Source organism: Girardinichthys multiradiatus, chromosome 19 (assembly GCF_021462225.1).
Source record: "Girardinichthys multiradiatus isolate DD_20200921_A chromosome 19, DD_fGirMul_XY1, whole genome shotgun sequence".
Classification (NCBI taxonomy): domain Eukaryota; kingdom Metazoa; phylum Chordata; class Actinopteri; order Cyprinodontiformes; family Goodeidae; genus Girardinichthys; species Girardinichthys multiradiatus.
In genome coordinates, this window is record NC_061811.1 from 6915771 (window position 1) to 6935172 (window position 19402).

The 19402-nt window shown below is 41.5% G+C and overlaps 1 protein-coding gene and 1 long non-coding RNA gene across 3 annotated transcripts; one reads left to right on the forward strand and one right to left on the reverse strand.

Annotated features, from left to right (window-relative positions):
- Nucleotides 1-4631: 4631 nt before the first annotated feature.
- On the reverse strand, nt 4632-8742 carry LOC124884946. The gene is made up of 2 exons (XR_007042552.1): nt 8561-8742; nt 4632-4920 (listed from the first exon to the last, which is right to left on the reverse strand). It is a non-coding gene; the product is annotated as an uncharacterized LOC124884946 (long non-coding RNA).
- On the forward strand, nt 6441-13645 carry vgll2b (vestigial-like family member 2b). Of its 2 annotated transcripts, none has more exons than XM_047393010.1 (3): nt 6441-6963; nt 7474-7822; nt 13133-13645. In XM_047393010.1, the coding sequence occupies exons 2-3, from the start codon at nt 7519-7521 to the stop codon at nt 13606-13608; spliced, it is 780 nt and encodes a 259-aa protein (XP_047248966.1). In that variant the 5' UTR covers nt 6441-6963; nt 7474-7518; the 3' UTR covers nt 13609-13645. The 2 variants fall into 2 exon arrangements, with proteins under 2 accessions (XP_047248966.1, XP_047248965.1); XM_047393009.1 differs by having other exon boundaries at nt 6449-7090.
- Nucleotides 13646-19402: the final 5757 nt, after the last annotated feature.

Consider the following 19402-nt stretch of genomic DNA (forward strand, 5'->3'; position numbering starts at 1 on the left):
AATTCAGCAATCAAATACTTTTGGAAATACTGTATATTTCTGCATGTGATTTTGAACTGTTTGTTTTGTGAAAATGCCTTTATGCGACATTTGTTGTAAATTGGCACTGTATTAATAAACTGAACTGAACTGGTGCCCTGATGCCGATCCCCTCCTCCCTCACGTATGCAACACCTCACGGTATTAGGATCTTGGGGTATGGTGCGATAGGCCTTGTGGGAATTGGGGGAGCATCATGCAATGCCCTCCCTCTGCTATATTTGGCCTCGTTCTTTACCTCAATTTTAATATACTAGGGACAGGGCTTTGGGTTTGGGGTGGGGTAGACTGTGCTGTCAACAAGCAGCGGGGTCTCATACACCCCACCCACAAGCCCAATTTTAATGCACTTCAGTCATACACATCTGCATTCATAACACTTCACATTACCACAAACACACACATAAACACCATGGACAGGGGCTATGCTCAGGGGGCACGCGGTCGGGCCTCTGCTGGCTCAGCAGGGACTGGGGGTGTGGGGATGGCCTGGGGGTCTCTGACATTGCCATGGGGGCCCCAGCAGGGGGCTGCCCGGTTTGGTGTGGTGTTGTCTCTGTGGGTTCTTGGGTAACGTCCTGGAGTGGTGGGCCTCCGTCTGGTAGCCTATGACTCCCAGTGGTGTGTTGGTTGAGGTCCACAGGGGCTGTGCTGGGCCCTGGTTGGTGTCCCCCCAACTGGACCTCACAGGGACTGCCCCCCCAGAGTGATATACAATGTGCCTCCTACCTTGGTCCATCCAGGTTCTGACTGCTGCAGTGAGCTGGTGCCTATCTGATATGTTGGGGGATCTGGGGGCGCATCCAATTTTTGGTGCTGAGCAATCTTGCTGCTGCGGGTTGGTGTGAGCCCTAGGCTGCCAGGGGGACCGGTTCCCGGGTTTTGACTCTTTGACCTGGGGGCTGCTGCTCCTGTGCCTTGGTGGTGTTGTGATTATGAATCTGAGAATATTATGTAATATTTAATATTAATATTTTAATATTTTATCAAATAATATTTCGGTCTGTTAAGGGTTGTCCTGTGAATACCAGCCCCGTTAAGGCGATGGTATTAGGACAAAATAGAAAGGTGTGAGATGAGCTCTGACATTATTGAACAGCATAAACTCTGCACATATATGGAATGAATTCACACAATTTCTTAAAATACAAGAATTTATTAACAAAAATAAGTCAACTCAAAGTCAAACATATTTCAATCAACAAACTCTTTACTTTTCTAAAACAATCCAACTAAACTACCAAGCAGAATTAAAGAATAACGAGGACTAATGGGCTATGTACAATATAAACAAGTTGATTAAAGATGATTGAAAATCATGACCAAAAGAGTGATGCAACATTACCATGCAATGTTTATGTTTGAGAACCAAAGATTATCTTGAAGAATCTGGAAATGACCTGAAGTTAGTCTTGGAACCAACTTAGACAACCATTCACAATGCAAGATCAGATAAAATATTATTTTAATAAAATAATGTTTTAAGAATGATCTGCTGAATTTAACTAACCTTCTGGATGACCATTTCTCGACAGGGTCTCATTAGCTGCCTTTATTTATCAAAATAATATTTAAAGAAATATTATTAAGGGAATATTTTGGAAAAGGGCCAAATCTTTCTGGAGAAATGGGGCTTAATGGTGTTTACTTAGTTATCAGATTTAGTAAAATAATGTTTAGGGACTATTATTTACTAGCTTGAAAACTAACAACTTTCCTGTTAAATATTCCCTTGCAGGCAAGCATGTGTTCTTAGCTTGTTAGCAGTGAAAGCTAACTAAGGAAGCTGATAGCTTAGCACAAGAATCAAACACACACCTTTAAAATACCGTTAATAAAAGGGTTAAAATGCATGATGTCCGATCTTCTGTGTTAAAAATCACCCTTTAAATAAAGTTTGTCTTAACTTTAAAAACACTTCATAAAATTAAAAATGTTTAGATCATTTCAATCTAAATCCTTCTCTATTATTCTGCCCAAACCTAACCTCTTATGAATGAGTTGAGGAGTTGTCCGGGCGACGATGAAGTATGAAGAAACGTCCACAGTCAACAAACGGTTAGCTTCCAGCTAACCTCCAGAGCAAGGGCTGGAAGACGGCTCATTCTGTCCGCTGACCACACTGCATGTTACCACGGGATGCGACTCCTGTTGTCGTCCTCTCAGACTCGGCTTGTAGAGACAGCGTCTCTGCAGGGAACTCTCTGGAGCACATTTTGCTTCTGCAGGCCTCAGAGACAAAGTAAAGCAATGCTTATACCTTAATTTCCCCTCTTTATGAATGAAATCACACAAACAGTGATTCACTCGTACTTAACTATGCATATGATCGCGTGATCTTATGACACCCTTGGATCCAGTTTGAAGAGTTTATGTCTGCTTGCCAGCAAAGAGACATTAGGGTGCTGTCTCACCGGCCAGCCTCGCACAGAGTCCGGATGGTAGAGGCAGGATGTAGCAACAGCGGTGCTTTTATTTGGCCGGTGACGTCACAGGAAGTCCACAGTTACCCCGTTTCCTGGCTGTGGATGTAGGTTAATGCAATTTATTTTGAAAGTTCCAGGAAAGCTTGTACTGGCCTTTCGCGTTGTAACCATGGCTGTGGTCCCAACAGTGGTGACCTAGTTCTTTGCGGACATATGGCTGATCTTGGGTGATACTCTATGTCTGGCTGCTGGGGACTGCTGCTGCCTTCCAGAGCCGGGCCTAACTGCCCTTTGCTACTCTTAGATGCTGTAGATTGCAAGCTTTCTACTGTTCTCGGTACATTTACAAATGTACACTTCCAGGTGACAAATCCATGCTCACACACACCCATTCAGCACAAACACACCTATTTCTACACATATGCTTATCCACCCTCCGCTACACATACCCATGCATCAACACACAATTATTCAAATGGCTGAAGGTCATACAAAACCAGGTTACCATAATATCAATGTTGCCTGCCTACTCTGATGCTGGATTGAATTCAGAATTAATAAGTTAATTAAATTAAGTTAAGCACATAATTAGGATGCTGTCTTTAGATATCCTTTTTGAAGAGCAAAAGTGCCCTGGCACCATCTGCTCCATATTGTATGCCTGAAATGCCGCGACAGGACACATTTAAAAATAAATAAATAAATAAACTGAACTGAAGCCGGAGTACCTGGAGAGAACCCATGCATGCATGGGGAGAACTTGCAAACTCCATGCAGAAAGACCCCTGGCTGGAAGTCAAAATGGTGACCTTATTTCTGCAAGACAACAGTGCTACCAACTGCACCACAGTGCAGCCCTATATAAATATATAACAAGGAAAATAAAAATACAGGTTTTTTGTTAATATGTTTGATGTATGTACAGTGCTTTTACAAAAGAGAAAGACATTATTGGATTGGTGCAGAGTATCAATCTGGACACTGTTAAGTGTTCATCAGAGAAACAGCCTGGGAGAAGAAATAATTTCTGTGGTGGCTGGGTTTTGCAGACTGCGCTCTGTAGCGCATCTCATGGGTCATTGTCTTGGATCAGACCAAGGACAGTGGTGCCAATGACAGTGAGAAGATGCTCCCCAGTCTCACCTGCTGCTGCCGGTCAGCCAGGAAGCTGGTGATCCACTGACAGGCAGAGGCCAGCATTGTGAGCAGGGTGAGCTTCTGGTGGAGGATGGCTGGAGATGATGATGTTGAAGTCCACAAAAAGGATCCTGGCATACCTCCAGTTGTAGTTGAAGTGGTGCAAGATGAAATGTAATTTCAAACTGACTGCATCACCTGGTGACCTATTTGCCTGGTAAGCAAATTGCAGGTCGTCCACACTGGTGTTGAAGCATCACGCTCATCTACCTCTCCGGTAAACCCCATAGACAGCCTCTACCCTGCCAACCAAGATCTCAGTTGATTTGGGATCAATGGGAAATAGAGGAAACCTGCTCAAAGAGGACTGATGTTTAAGAGTTTCTGTCTAGAGAAAGCGGCAATAGAATGGTGGCAGACAGCAAAATAAACACAGAAACATGCAAAGTACAAGAGAGCAAAGTACCGAGGTTGCCCTCCGCGCCTCCATCTTGGATGTTCAGAAGCTAAATAAAGCTAACACTTCAACAATTTATCCTAGTTAAATATTAATCTTACTTTCAATGATTACTGCAGTCTTAAAGTTAATCAATCCTCTAAATCGCCTGACTTGAACTCTAAAAAACCTCTTGTGCGATTTGAAAAATGTGGTTGCACCATGCAAACCCAAGAATATTTATTGATTTAAGGCCTTTGCCCATAAGGAGAGGACTTCCTTGGAACATTTCCAGAAGCTGGTGTCTGGCTCTGCATCACCTTTGTAGATGGTAATAACAGCAAAATAGGTGCTCTACTAAGCACTAAATATCCACTTGTAATATTAGTTACGTTAAGCTATTTGAACAATTTTGTTTTGATTTGTTTATTGCAAACAGCTGCTAATTTGTACTTTTTTCCAATAAAACCAGGGGGGTAGAATAATTTTACGTGTAGCTGTAGCTAATTAAGAGATGAAAGAGCTGCACTGTAAAAAAGAGTAAGACATTCAACAAGTCATATTGCAAATTTCAGAAATGAGTGTCAGCTTTATCCAATGGTATTTAAGAGCATGTTTAATTCATCAGCATGTTAATAACCTGCCTTCAGTTATTCGTACTATGTGTAATGTATGCACAGCAAGTTGTTGGTTATGTTCTCCATCTAGAGAACGCAGCAGACGGACGATGTAACTTCCTAAGGAGCTCGTCCGCTAGCATACATCAGAGACATTCCACCTCATCTGACACTCGTCCATGGAATTCTACAAATTTTCCACACTATTCTCACAGGCATTCTGAAGTGTCTGTCAAAAAGAATGGCATGCCCAAACCTCAAGCACCTGCAAACCAAAGGAAGCATGCATCAATTTCAAAAACGTTTACTTACCTTGTTTTCCTTGTATTTTAATGGTTTTTTTTTTTTTATCGGGATACACAGTGTATTTCCTGTTCCTGTTTGCATGGTGTTTCTAGTGGTCTGTTTGTTTGTGTATGTGTGTGAAAATATATTTTGTTTGCACTGCTGATAGGTGATAATTTGTCATAGATTTGTGCAGAGTCCCTTTCTCATCCATGTCAATATGGCCAGTGTATGCGACCTATAGTTGACACCTATGTGTCATACTGGGAACACACTGAATACTTCTGGTGGCTTGAGGGTTTACTTGGCAACCGGTGGCTGTTTTAAGACCATGGTTACACTTTCAGTTTGGACCGCGCACAAGGTCTGTGAGTATCCAAAATGATCACAGAGGGGGAAAAAAGTCACAGAACTGCACGTATCATGTGCTCGTTGTGTGTCTGCTTTTCTGAGTGACTTCATCCAGATCTATTTGTATACCATGACATACTCTTTTACTATCATTTACATGAGAAATAAGATATTGTGGATCCACAAGTTGCTTCACTCTTTCCCATGTTCCATAACTCCATAAATTATATTAACATAAAAAGTATATTTATTTCAGTACTTAAATTCAAAAGGTGAAACTCATATACATTAATTACACACAGAGTGCAATATGCCAAGCATTCATTTAATTTTGACATATAAGACTTACAGTTTATGAAAACAAAATGTTCTAATGCGAAATTGTTATATTGTGGGCATGCAGGTTTCCACAAGAGGGTCCCTGCTGATGAAGTTGCCTGTTGAGAGTGTACAGCAATGTATATAATTGGAAAGTTTGGTGGAAGGAAAAAGTGTAATAGGTGCATGGATAACCAGAGCCCGTAGAGGATTGTATACAAAGTCAATTTAAGAGTAGGGGAATATTCAGAATGCTGCAACTTTGATTTAGAGTTTCAAGAACCACCACACACACAGTCGGTGAATACAGGACATGGCCTAATGGTAAATGGCACACACGTACACTGACAGTGGTAGACAATATTGTAGCCACAGCTGCCCTGGGGCAGACTGAAAGAAGTGAGGCTGCCATACACTGGTGGCAATGAACCCTCAGACCACCATCAGCAGGCATGGAGGGTGAAGAGTCTTACCCAAGGACACAACGACTTAGATAGATAGAGCAGGGGTTCGAACCGGCAACCCACTGTGTCAAACTCAACCCACCACGTTTCCACAGTCAGTGAGGACTTGACTTGGGAGGGCATTTTATCCACTGGTGTTTATTCCACTCATTTGTTCTCAACTCCTAAATCAGCATAGTGGTCTACCAGCAAAATTTAAAGATATTCATCTCTGCAGACAAGCTTTCTGGAGATGCTGATTTTCATTTTCTGGAGGGACCTAAACCCCATAGAGAATCTAAGAAGTTCTGTTTAGAGTAAGATGAGAAACACCCAAGGCAACAATCCAGATGAGCTGAAGGCAGCTGTTAAAGCAACCTGAGTTTCCTGAGCAGATTGCCACGCTGACGTGACGCAGTAAAATATTCAAAAGGAGCCCCGACCAAGTATTGAGTGCATATAAATGGATACTCTTTTCAAGAGGCTTGCATTTTAAAATCCATTTTTATTGGTCTTTTGCAGCAATGATTGTCTAATTTAGTGGGATGCACCTGTAGTTGCATGGTCTCTTTGCTGTATTCTCTAAGAAACCAAACGATTATTAATTTGAGAATGTAACTGTGCTGCTGGGGATAATGCGGAGTTAGAGGGTAGGAGGGGAATGAGGTGGTGGGGTAGGAGGGGTTGAACCTCGATGCACAGGACAAGACACCCTCATGCTTGCTTCATAAACCTCTCCATATTTTGCAGCCGCGGCTGTTGAGAAGCGCGTCGGAAGCGGAGGGGTGCGCTCATTCTGGAGTGATTATGTCAAATCTGGAACGGACTTTACTTCACGCTGCATAACCCCAACTGAGCTTCTTCCCACTTCCACAAACAGACGGGATGTTGTCACGCTATCGGTTGCGAAGGTCGGTTCCAACAGACCAGTGAGGACACCGCTCGTTTACCATGAGCTGTTTGGATGTTATGTATCCAGCCTATGGACATTACGCACCGTATGCACCGACTGCTCCCGCTTTTATCAGTAGCTTACAGGTAGGATGAAAGCAGATATTTAAAGTTCTGTAAAATACTTTTTAACAATTAAACTGTAGTCAGTGAGATTATATAGATATCATATTATTACGTAGACTACATTTGGCTGGTTTGTGTGGCTTGTGCGTAAACGTGGATAGGCATGGGTTTAAGACAAGTATTTTATACATTTACGATTGACAATTTGATTTAATATTTCTCTTGTTCAGATCAGATATTTCACGCACTAATGTTTTCGCGCATGCATCGACATGCCAGCGCAGCAACACAATGATAAGCATGTCAGAAAGCCTTATATTAATTTCCATAAGTGTCTTTTGTAACACCTGTCTTAACCCTCTCCATGAATCCCCCCCCCCCCCCTCCCGATCTTCTTCTGACAGGCTCCTTCAGGTCTGAGCAGGTCTGCGCCCAACAGTCGGGATTTTATGGACACTCCCAGCGTTCCCGAAGGGATGTCTGGGGGCCCAGGAACTGGAGGATCAACTGCCTCCTCATCTTCGTCCAGTTCTTCTTCTTCCTCCTCTTACACACCTGCGGCACCGAGGCCAGCGGAGGGCCCCAAGGATAAGCAGGAGGCCCCCGAGGCAAAGTACCTGACTTCTCGCTGCGTGCTCTTCACCTACTACCATGGTGACATCAGCAGCGTGGTGGATGAGCACTTCTCCAGAGCTCTCAGCTCCTACATGGATGGAGAGGGCAAACGGCGAGCGCCAGAACAACAGGGCACAGGTAGCTACTTGATGACACCGTCTTCTTAATCTATGAGGTCCAGTATGTTGATGGACCAACCATTAACATCAATAGCAACTTTAACTATTCTATAAACATCTTCCGCAATGTCTGTGCGTGTGTTCATAGATAGATGAGAAAACCAGAATGGCAGAAAATACGGTGTTGGTGTCTAACCAAGCTATTATACTATTATTATTTCTTGATGATTTATAGAAGCGTTACAAATGATTAAATTAGCTTTAAATGATGACAGTCCAACTATGAAGGGTCTTCATACTAAGCATACAGCTGATTAATTTATAAACCTGAACTTAAGTTGTCTTGGGGCCCCCAGGCCAGGAGGGCGCCCTAAGCCGATCCGGCTCCAGAGGAATTTAGCTGGGACGGGGCTGTGGCTATTTATTTTTTGAGGGTGTGGGGGCAGTAAACAGTATTTTTATAAATAAACATTTATGTAGCCTTTCAAATGAAATAACCATGATGTTATAAAGAATAATGATTTAAACTGTGACATGTAAGTTTGCATCACCAGAATATGCTGAGTAATTATGCTCAGGTTTGCATAAGCTTTAGCTCATGCGTTGCAGAAACTATTTAGCACTGCAGTAAAATCATTGTGTTTAAAACACATTGACTTCAGAAACCTGAAGGCAACTGTACATAAACGTCTCCTGAAGAGACATGAAAATGTTTTTGAAAAAATACAGAACATTTGAAACATTTCCACTCACAAACCTTAAATGCCATCCATTGGTGGAGCGTCTGAGTGCTGTGTCCAAATTTAGGGGCTGCATCCTACGAAGGACTGGTCTACTTAGGCTAGGTGGCCGCAAAAACCGCGAAGGCTGGAAGTGATCTGCTGTAAATTTGGACGGTCTAGCCTTCACCAGCTGTACCTCAGCGTAACTTCTATCACCTAGCAACTGTGATAGCGTGAACACATGGTTTTTATTTACCCCTTTATATATTCCTGATGACTTATAAGCTGGTTTTCTTCAAAATGTTCTTGTTTTATTATCTTTTAATTTTATTCTTGCTCAATACTCAGCCATTTCAAATGTTTAAAATAACTTTTATGTTCACAAATATAAAAAAAGTAATACTAAATAAAATATATTGATGACAAATACCACTTAAATTATTTGTAAAACCTTTTAACAACTTAAACACTAGCATAATAACTTTCTGAAGGCCGTGAGACAGGCGTCCTCCCCTGGTCTACTGAGCGTCGACCGCCCGGTCAGCTGACAGCTGGCGAGGTGAGCGGCTGTGGGAGTGGACATCTCCACGTCGAGCACTTTTGCAATTAAGCAATATCTTAGTAAACCGAACAGATATTTCAGTTTTACACAGCTACATTCTCGCCTAAAAACATTGTAAACGTTTATTTTGTTTCACAAAAAGTGTAATATATCCAACTTTATTCACAGCTTCTTTCTCTCTTCTGGCCTTATTACCTTCCTTTGAACAATCCACTATGACCCGCAATGAATTATGGGATATGGTGGGCCACGAAGGAAACACCGGATCCGTCCTTCAAATCTGGGGAAGGACACATTTCTCAGCCGAATTTGACATTTTGGCGTATTACCGCCTCAAAGTGTCTTCTTTAACGCATCCAAAGTCCCATTTAATAGCTTACAGCACCCTCTGCTGGTTGTCTTGGGTAATACATTGCATAGTTTCAGTTTAAAAAGGGTGGCTTGTCCTCTTTAGGTTGGAGGGGAGTTCCTGCCTCAAGTGGAGGAGTTTAAGTATCACGGGGTCTTGTTCACAAGTGAGGGAAGAATGGAGCGGGAGATCGACAGACGAATCGGTGCGGCTGCCACAGTAATGGGGGCGCTGTGCCGGTCCGTTGTGGTGAAGAGAGAGCTGAGCCGAAAAGCGAAGCTCTCGATTTACCGGTCGGTCTACGTTCCTACCCTCACCTATGGCCATGAACTTTGGGTCATGACTGAAAGAACGAGATCCCGGATACAAGCGGCGGAAATGAGCTTCCTCCGTAGGGTGGCCGGGCACTCCCTTAGAGATAGGGTGAGGAGCTCGGCCATCCGGGAGGGGCTCGGAGTAGAGCCGCTGCTCCTCCACATCGAGAGGAGCCAGTTGAGGTGGCTCGGGCATCTATACCGGATGCCTCCTGGACGCCGTCCTCGGGAGGTGTTCCAGGCACGTCCCACCAGGAGGAGGCCCAGGGGACAGCCCAGGACACACTGGAGGGACTATGTCTCTCGGCTGGCCTGGGAACGCCTTGAGCTGGAAGAGGTGTCTGGGGAGAGGGACGTCTGGGCGTCTCTGCTGAGTCTGAGTCTGCTGCCCCCGCGACCCGGTCCCGGATAAAGCGGAAGACGACGAAACGAAACGAAGTTGCAGCTTAATTTACATGGGGGTTATAATCTGTCTTGGGTGGGTCCGAATACCTGGATGGGTGTGCCTGGCCCCCTCCCTTACCACCAAAGTCCTCTTATATCTCAGGCCGACCCTGTTGGGCCCATATTGGTATTAAATAAGATTAAAAATAGGCTCCAGATTGAACTGTCCATGGGTTACATAGTGTTTTGTTACATATTAATTGGCTATAGATGTTTGATGCAAGAAAACAGGTAAAAAGTGAAACCTATATTGGTGGTAAGATTTGTTTTAGCAATTTCATCTGATTTTCTTTAATGGGATCCAGCTAAGGCATAGAGTATCCAACTGGTATCTGTGCTCAAATTGGTCAACACCCGTGGTTCCCATAATAGAGCCCAATTGTGAACTCAATCCCAGTTTGCAAACATTCAATCTGAGTAAAACACATATGGGGCCCACATAGGGATGCTGGCTGCGTTTTAGGGTGTATTTCATACATTTTGAGACACTGCAGGAGTTGACAGCTCTTGAGCAAAGCAGAGGGTCGGACAGGTAATATGATCAGGTGATAGGACTGAAGGGTAGCTTGTTGTCTTGAAGGAGTCAGAGTAGAAGGTCATGCAGATCAACAGCTTTTTGGCAGAAAACAGGGACTTCTGTGATTCTGGCTGGGCCAAAAGTTTGAAGTAAGACAGAAAGAGTCTGTGGGTTTGTGTGCATTGTTTGCTTAAGGCATACAAAGATCCAAAATAGTAAATTGTGTAATTAACAGTTTTAATCTTGGCTAGTAATTGATTGTGCCTCAAGAAATTCTAAATGCCTTTTTAACAGTTTGAGTGTTGTAATTTTGATATTTTCGGTCAATTTTACAATAACACAACTGGATGTATCTTTAATTGCACCAATGCACTGAGTAAACACCTGAAATTTAAAATCTTCCAAAGCCCCCATAGCATCAACTGAGGTGTCCCTCAGCTTTCCTTGTAGGGTCTGCACCCTCATAAGCTGCCCCGCTGTCTGCTGTCTCTCCGCTCCTTTTTCTCGTTAGGCAGGACGTCTTCATTTCAGCACCAACGAGGACTCCCTGCCTCACAACAGATGCTATGTTTATACCCGGCTGTAAGCATACAGCCTCGCTGGCGTGTCCCCTTCAAACATCTCCGCGGCAGGCATTCTGACTCTGATTCCAACTCATGCCACACAATGGTTGCACAGTCTGCCTGCCGGTCAGATTTATAGCTATTGTCAGCGTAGTAGGAACAATGGGAAACATGGTGGGTCTTCTTGAGGAATATCTAAATATAAAACAATATTTCTGAAAACATCTAACAGTGTATTTAATCTCTCTCAAGGGCGTGCTGAGAGAGGGAAGGGTTGTGAAAACAACAGGTGAAGGTGCAGGGCACAGAAGAGTGGGGCGGCTGGTGTTAGCATGGGGTCAGAACTGCTCGTGTGTGTGTTTTTAGACTTTCAGGAGCACTGGGCTGACATGAAAGTGAGAAGTGTCACCACAGCCAGTGATTTAACACTCTGTGAGCCCTGGGCTGCCTCCAGGTCACAGTGTCTGCCTTATATAGCATTCTAGAATATAGGGGCATCTCTCTTTCTAGCTTGTGCCTCTCTTTCAGTGTACGGGAGCGTGGTTGTGTTTATTTCTGTGTCTAGTTGGGACTTGGGCGGTGTGACCCTATGATCCAATGAGGAAGATATCTGACCCAGAGCGTGTGATGTCGATGTGTCATGTGAGCGACATCTACATTTGAGCATTTGTTGCTCCATTCTGCGCAGCTCTAGTCTGTCCATTTGCTTCTGTTAATTAAATGCATCAATCTGTATTTTTAAACCACTTCTTATACACAATGAGGGTTACACAATGTGCTGTAAGTGAATTAAAAACAGCAGGCAGTGAAAAACTAAATAGCATTGATTCTAAAAACTCTTGTTAAAACCAAGGTCAAAATGAAAAGAAGAAAGAAAGAATGAAAGAAAGCTAAAAGTGTTATAAAACTACAGTTCAAACCAAATAAATACATACATATAACACGACAAACACCCTTTTTTTTTTTACTGTTTGTCAGAACCTCAGACTAAACTTTTCCTGTTTAGGTAAGTTAGAATTAACAAAATTGTTTCTATTTACAAAATGCCAGAATAATAAGAGAGAGAATGTTTTTAGCGAATCTTTACATAGACTAGGATTACTATTCCTTCAGAGAAATTGGGAGAGCCCATAATGATGTCATAGCTTTGCAGGCTTCTAATAGGTTAATTTACAATGTTTGAATAAAATAGAGACTGGATGTACTTAAAGGTAGCAACTCAAACACACTGCTTCTCTGTGTGACATCATAGAAAATTAAATTACGTTTGCTGAGATATCAGGGAGATTATTGTGGATCTCCACAATCTTGATTCATCTTTTGGTACAATTTCCATATATCTGGAGGTGCAACGTTCAGCTGTTTGATCGGAATGTCCAGCTGCCATACTGTCCAGGAAGGGATCAGTGTCCCAAAGATGATTGTGTTTTCATACATAATGTGTCAGTCAACTAATTATTTTGGTATTTAGCAAATACTAATTATTTTGGTAATCATAACTGGCCTTAAACAGAAAAATCTTATTTAATGTCAGACAGTGAAAAGAAAAAAAGGTTATGTGTCTTTAAACAATGCATGATAAATCTGGTTTTAACTGTAAATGGAGATATTTATCTCCATTAGACTGAGAGAAAAACGGTTAGACTCTGTTAGAGTTCCTCAGCTGTTTAACTTTGAAACTTCAAATATGAAATTCAATTGAAAGATTTTTAATGTTCATTTCCATGTTTTACTCTGTTTTACTGTGTGGTTCTCGCTCTAAAGGTCATTACCACTTTCAAAATCTCTGTTTTGTACTGAGCTGAAGATAATGATGACTTGATGTGATTTTAATCATCGTTTTTCTGTCCTCTGTTAGAAACCTCTTCCTCTAACAGTCGGAGAAGCTTCCCCCCATCTTTCTGGGACAGTAACTACACTTCATCTCAGAGTCGCCCCCACTGTGAGACCAGTGCTCCCGCTTATTCCATGGACCCGTACGCGCCAGCGCTGCATCCAGGCCTACCACACCCACACGCTCATCCTCACCCACACGCCCATACTCATCCCCACCCTCACCCACCAGAGGGGTGGGGATATCCTCAGGCCCAAGCCTATGGCCCCCCTCGACCTCTGCATGAACTGTATTCACCGTCGGCTTTAGAGCCTCACTACGGAGGCCTACTTGTGCCCACTGTGAGACCACCTCATCTTCCTACGTTGCCAAGCCACTATGAAGTGGGCAAGCTGGAGCCCACCACATCCTGGCCAAGCCTACTGCCCCCTGGAGATGTCAGTCAGACACTGGCTCTCAATATGGATGCAGGTACCCAGTCATACATTTTTTTTATTTGAAGGCTGTTGTTTGAAACAAAACTAAGAAAAAAAAGCAAAGAACTATGAAGCACATGAGTATATGCATGATTAAAACTCTATAGTGTACAAGCTTAGTATTTATAACATATAAATTAAATGAACACACAATTCTGAACCAATGGTACTGAATCTATTTAATTCAATTTAATTCAAAAATACTTTATTAATCCCAAAGGGAAATTAAATGTTGTTGTAGCTCATATTATGAAGGTTTCCTCAAAGAGCCGTTGTAGATGCTGATGGCTGTGGGCAGGAAGGATCTCCTGTAGCGCTCCGTCTTACAGCAGATCTGAAGAAGCCTCTGACTGAAGACACTGCTGTTGTACAACAGTCTCATGAAGAGGATGCTCAGGGTTCTCCATAATGTTCTTCATTTTATGAAGAATCCTTCTTTGCACAATGATCTCCAGAGGTTCCAGAGGAGTCCCCAGAACAGAACCAGCCTTTTTTATCAGCTTGTTGAGCTTTTTTAAGTTCCTGGTTCTGATGCTGCTTCCCCAGCAGATGATGGTAGAAGAGATCAGACTCTCCACAACAGACTTATAGAAGATCTGCAGCATCTTGCTGCAAAAACTGAAAGCCTAAGCTTCCTCAAGAAGTACAGTCTGCTCTGTCCCTTCTTGTAGATGGCTTCACAGTTGCATCTCCACTCTTGTCTTAATCTTAATATGCCACCTTTCACACACATCAATCAATCAATCAATCAATCAATCAATCAATCAATCAATCAATCAATCAATCAATCAATCAATCAATCAATCAATCAATCAAAACAACTTTATTTTTAGAGGTTAGTCTGACTTATCTGGAGGTTTCATGGTGTTAAAAGGGAGCATATCTGTTTCGTTGTTGCCACTTAATTGCTCAGGGGTAATTACCAGTTGACATTAGAAGTTGAATCTGACAGCAATGTATTATAAGTAGGATTGAACTGAACTTAATAAAATACATGATTTGAATCCATCTATGTGGTGGGATTATATTAAAATATGAACTGGACATCTTTATCTTCTTAAGTGCTTTGTGATGATATTTGTTGTGCCTTCTGTCTAAAAAACTGATAAATGTTAACTAATGCAAAACACAATAAAAATAACATACATAACAATTGTGATAATGATAAATACATACAATGTAAAGTTATGAATAAATAATAACTAATTTAGTTAAACTAAAAGTCATTGAATAGATAAGTTGTAACTGACAGCTGAGGGGTTGAAAAATAATTTGCCTCATCATGACCTGTAATCTTCATTTTAGCTCTTACTTTAGGGCCTGTAGGATACAAGCAAATCTGATAAATAGGACTGACCAAGACCATCAATGGTTTTAAAAAACAATAAATCACCATAAAATCAATTCTAATTTGCAGTGACACACACAAAGCTGTATATACGTAAGTCTCAACACACGCCTCCATGTGCTGACCTGCATACAAAAACACGCAACACTTCATAATCATCACAGAAGCTCTCTTTTCAACTGCCTAAACCAGCATGTTTGGCCATAGAAGGCTCCATGACAACCTGTGTTCTGCTGTTCACTGTTGTCCTTCTCATTGTTTCCATGTTTTTTCTTTCTTCAGGCCTCCAGCAGCACAAGAAAGGCAAGGAGCTGTATTGGTTCTAACGAGCCCCTTCAGTCACACTGACCTGCCATTACCAGATCCAATTAGTCCCTGGACCTGCTCTGCTTTTCAAGCATTGTGTCCTTTACCCCCCCACTCCACTGCACACCTCCCCACACACTCACACATCGCATCCCCATCCACCCACCCCCTTCTTTCTGCCTTTAGCCTCCCCTGCCAGTACACGGCCTTGCTCCAGGTCGACATGTGTGCACCATGGAGATAAAGAAGAGAGACACAACGAGGGAGAGAGGCACAGCATCTGAACTGGCTATGATGTGCACCATCGTTACTCACTCTCTTCCATCTCTCCTCTGCTTTGAATCCAGTTGCTCTGGCAGGATGAGAGCCACAGTGACCCATTTGGATTGGGAAACACGGGATCACAGCAGACCTTTGCAGAGGACAGAAAAATAGAGGGATGAACAGAGGGGAACAGGGATGAATCACAGCGGGCAGGGATTTCTTCCAACCTTCATGGTTATCTCTGTCACATGCTCTATGTTGCTACAGTCATTGTCATTATCCACTTATCTCACAAATGCAACATGCAGCAATATCCAAGAGCAGAATTTATGGAGGTTAGTGCTTTGTGTCATCACAAGCCTTTAAAAAAAAAATTTCTTTTAAGATAAAGTGTTCTTATTTATCAGTATTAAGGTGTATTTCTAATGTGATTGGTTGGCCAGTGTTCTGAGATTCTTGTGGTTCAGTTGATCATGTTTCTAAAAGTGGACAGTTATAGATAAGCCAGTGCAATGTGGTTTTGGTGTAGTTTCTAAAGAAGATTATTTAAGATACTGTCAGATCATATTTATCCATGAACGCTAAGAGAAGGTTGTATTTTTAATATGAAAATGTTCCATTTTAGTTCTAAATTTCTTTTTTTTCCTTCGTAGTAGTTTTGAATTTGGACTCTTTGAATATTTTGGGTTTTTTGTGTGTGAATTATTTCTCATTTTTGTGTCTAAAAAGATTTTAATGTCAATAAATATTTTTATGGTTAATTGCCATATCCCCTGATTGTTTACAGTAATCATGCAAGTGTGCAATGCTTGGGCCATCCCTCACTTCCTTGCATTTTCTTTCAAAACTTGCTCATGTTTTACACAAGTGTTTTTGGCATCGATTTTCTGGCTGCTTTTTTCATCTAGTCCTGTACCCGACCATTGTCAAATGAATGTTTTTTTGTTAGGTTGTATTTGACTTTTGAAACATTTAAGCATCAAAGTGCCTCTTTACACAAGGGTTGGACCAATTTTATGGCAACACAGCAAGAAAACAACTTTAACTAGTATCTGTGGATCTCTATGCTGTCACGACCTCTCACAAGGAAACAATTGCTATTGAGCATTTAAAAGAAATTATTATAAATTATTTAGTTTGTCAAACATTTTATTGTAAGTTTGAACTAATCAGGTGATTTATAAAGAGCTGTTGGGGTGATGGACCGGATGAATCTATCAGCCTGATCTTGTCTTAAATATTTTCTGGCCTTTTTACTGACTTAATTTTAATGGGCATGTTTGATAATTTTTCCTACTTTTCCCTTTCAACTGTGGTCATTCTTGTTGCTTATTACAGTAATATTCAGTTCAATTTCCAAAAAGGAAAAAAATGTTTAACAGCATTAAGGAAGAAGTGAACACAAACGTCCATAAATGCAGCTGAAAGCCTCAGAACAGTGTTGACGACATGCAACACCGTACTTAAATATCAATGCAAAACACAATGGCCACCCAAGACAAAAGGTTTTCAAAGTCTCCTGCTTGAATTTAAAGACGTACACTAAAGCAAAAAATTTAAACAGGAATTTATCCAGTAAGGAGGAGGTAGCACTCTGTAGAGGGATTTCAATGTCTGTGTGCTGAGCACAGTCTGTCTGTAATTCACCACAGTGGAGAATAACTGCATGTGACAAAAACTTTTATTCAAAAAACTAAAGTTCTTTCAGCATTCAGGTAGATGGCATGATTTCTGCAGTGGTTCTGAATAGTATCATTACTCTGACAAGAAGAGGTTTGCATTAATCTAAACAAGTGTGCCATTAGAAAAACCTACCGTATTTTAATGAGAAATGCAGTGATTGTGAAAGTCTCACTTTTCTCCACATATTAGGTCTCTGCTTCACTTGTGAGGGTTTAACTGCTCTAAAGTAATATAGCTGTCAAAATGAGACACGAGGACACCGTCTGCCATGTATTTCAAACTATCAGTCTGTGGTCAGTTTCCCAACAATAAAATGTTTGACTTTAAAAGGGACTAATATTACACATATGGTGTTTGAAAAGAATGTTTCAATGCTAATATGCAATCAGACTGCTGTAGCAGTCAAATGCTCTATCCTTCATTTGGCTCAGACACAGAAAAAAAAAAAAAACTGTTGCAGCTGAAGCCTTTCATGACTAAACAAGCAGGAGGTTTATTTTGCCAGAGCAGTTATTGATTTAACACGATCAGCTGCAGTCCCATCAGCTTCATCTCTGCTTAAGCTGCTTGCTAGCTGCAACAACACCTGTGCAGTGTCCTTGTTCTTCAGACTCGGTTACCCCTTAAATCCAGGTTTCCCATTGCATAGATGGTCTTTGTAGCAAAAGTGCTGACATCCTTTTTATGTGTTACCAATAAGCGATGACACATCCTTTCAATATAATCACCTTACAAATGTCTTGTTTTAATTAAGAAAGCAGTTTTTGTCCTATGTACAACAACAGTCAATCAGAGTGATCTAAATGACACGTCATCATCCATATATGCCTCTTCCTTTTTTCAAGAGAGGCTTGGCTAAAGATTTTTTTTTTTTTTTTTGTCATCAAAAAGTACTTTTAAAATGAATTATCTGTTTGGAAACACAGTGGAATCTTTTATCTATGTTTTATACTTTCAGTATTCATACATTTTATAGCTGTAAAACCTGTTGACATTTGCACATTAACATGCCTTGGACCATGTTTCAATGCTGCCACACCTTGTACAAATTTCCGGTCCATTACAGGGCGACACAGAAAACACAACCATACCAACACATTAGAGCAATTTAAAGAGACCAGTTAACCTAAGGAGGAGGTCTGAGAACCTTGTGAGAACTCAGTCATGCATGGGAAGAACACAGAAGCTTCACACAGAACCACCTTGCTGCAAAGTAACAGTGCAGAGACAATATTTTTTTTCCAGTTAATACTTTTTATAAATCAATTTCTTTCTGCAGAACATATATTTTATGGCTGAAGAACTGAACATGCTTGGGTTCTTACCGGGTACTCCAGCTTCCTCCCACAGTCCAAAAACATGACTGTTAGGTTAATTGGTCTCTTTCAATTTCCCTTAGGACTGAATGAGTGTGTGCATGGTTGTTTGTCCTGTGTGTCTCTGTGTTGCCCTGCAAGGACTGGCGACCTGTCCAGGGTGCACCCCACCTCTCACCCATAGACCGCTGGAGATAGGCACCAGCTTCCCAGAAAATGGATGGATGGATGGATGTTGGAATATGCATCAGCCAGACAGATGAATGGATGGAGTCACATTAGACCATTTTCATGAATAAAAATAAAGACATTGAATGTTATTCTCAGTAGAATCAACAAGTTGTAAGTGCATATAGATATATAATCGGTTCTGTGGAAATGTGTCTATTATATGTACACGCAAAAATTGTCCAACTCTTAAGTTTGTAAGTCTCTTGATAATTAAATAGTTCCCAAGGGCTGAAAATGAAAAACTGATTTTGTTTGAACACCTTCTTTTGATTAAGACCACTAGGAAATATTTTTGAAAAGGCTGTCTCTGAAGCAAAATGAAGCATAAGCAACATATGCTAAAGGAAGATCTTATATCATTTTCTAAACTGCGCTCAAACTTAGGGAATGCGAAGATGTTTAAATCACAGAGACGGTTGCAGAGCAAGATGTGAACAGGGTTTTGCTGCGAGACTCCTCTCATTTAAAAGGCCTTCCATTTGAATTCCTGCTTGCATTCACACTTTGTCACCTATAAAGTGGGAACGAGTGTTGAATGCCAGCAATGTGCAACTGGAGAAGAAGCCAGCCATCCGAGCAATGCATCAAATGTTGCTCTGTTATTGATCGAATAATCAGATTACGCAGTATGATTACGCCATGCCTGAATAGAGCTGCTGTCGTACTTTAG

What these genes read in the sequence shown, in the direction of transcription:
- vgll2b (XM_047393009.1), top strand. Translation starts at nt 7,004, where the DNA reads ATGAGCTGTTTGGATGTTATGTATCCAGCCTATGGACATTACGCACCG. An exon ending in CTTTTATCAGTAGCTTACAG is followed by an intron (nt 7,091 to 7,473) that starts GTAGGATGAAAG and finishes TTCTTCTGACAG; the next exon opens with GCTCCTTCAGGTCTGAGCAG. An exon ending in GCCAGAACAACAGGGCACAG is followed by an intron (nt 7,823 to 13,132) that starts GTAGCTACTTGA and finishes GTCCTCTGTTAG; the next exon opens with AAACCTCTTCCTCTAACAGT.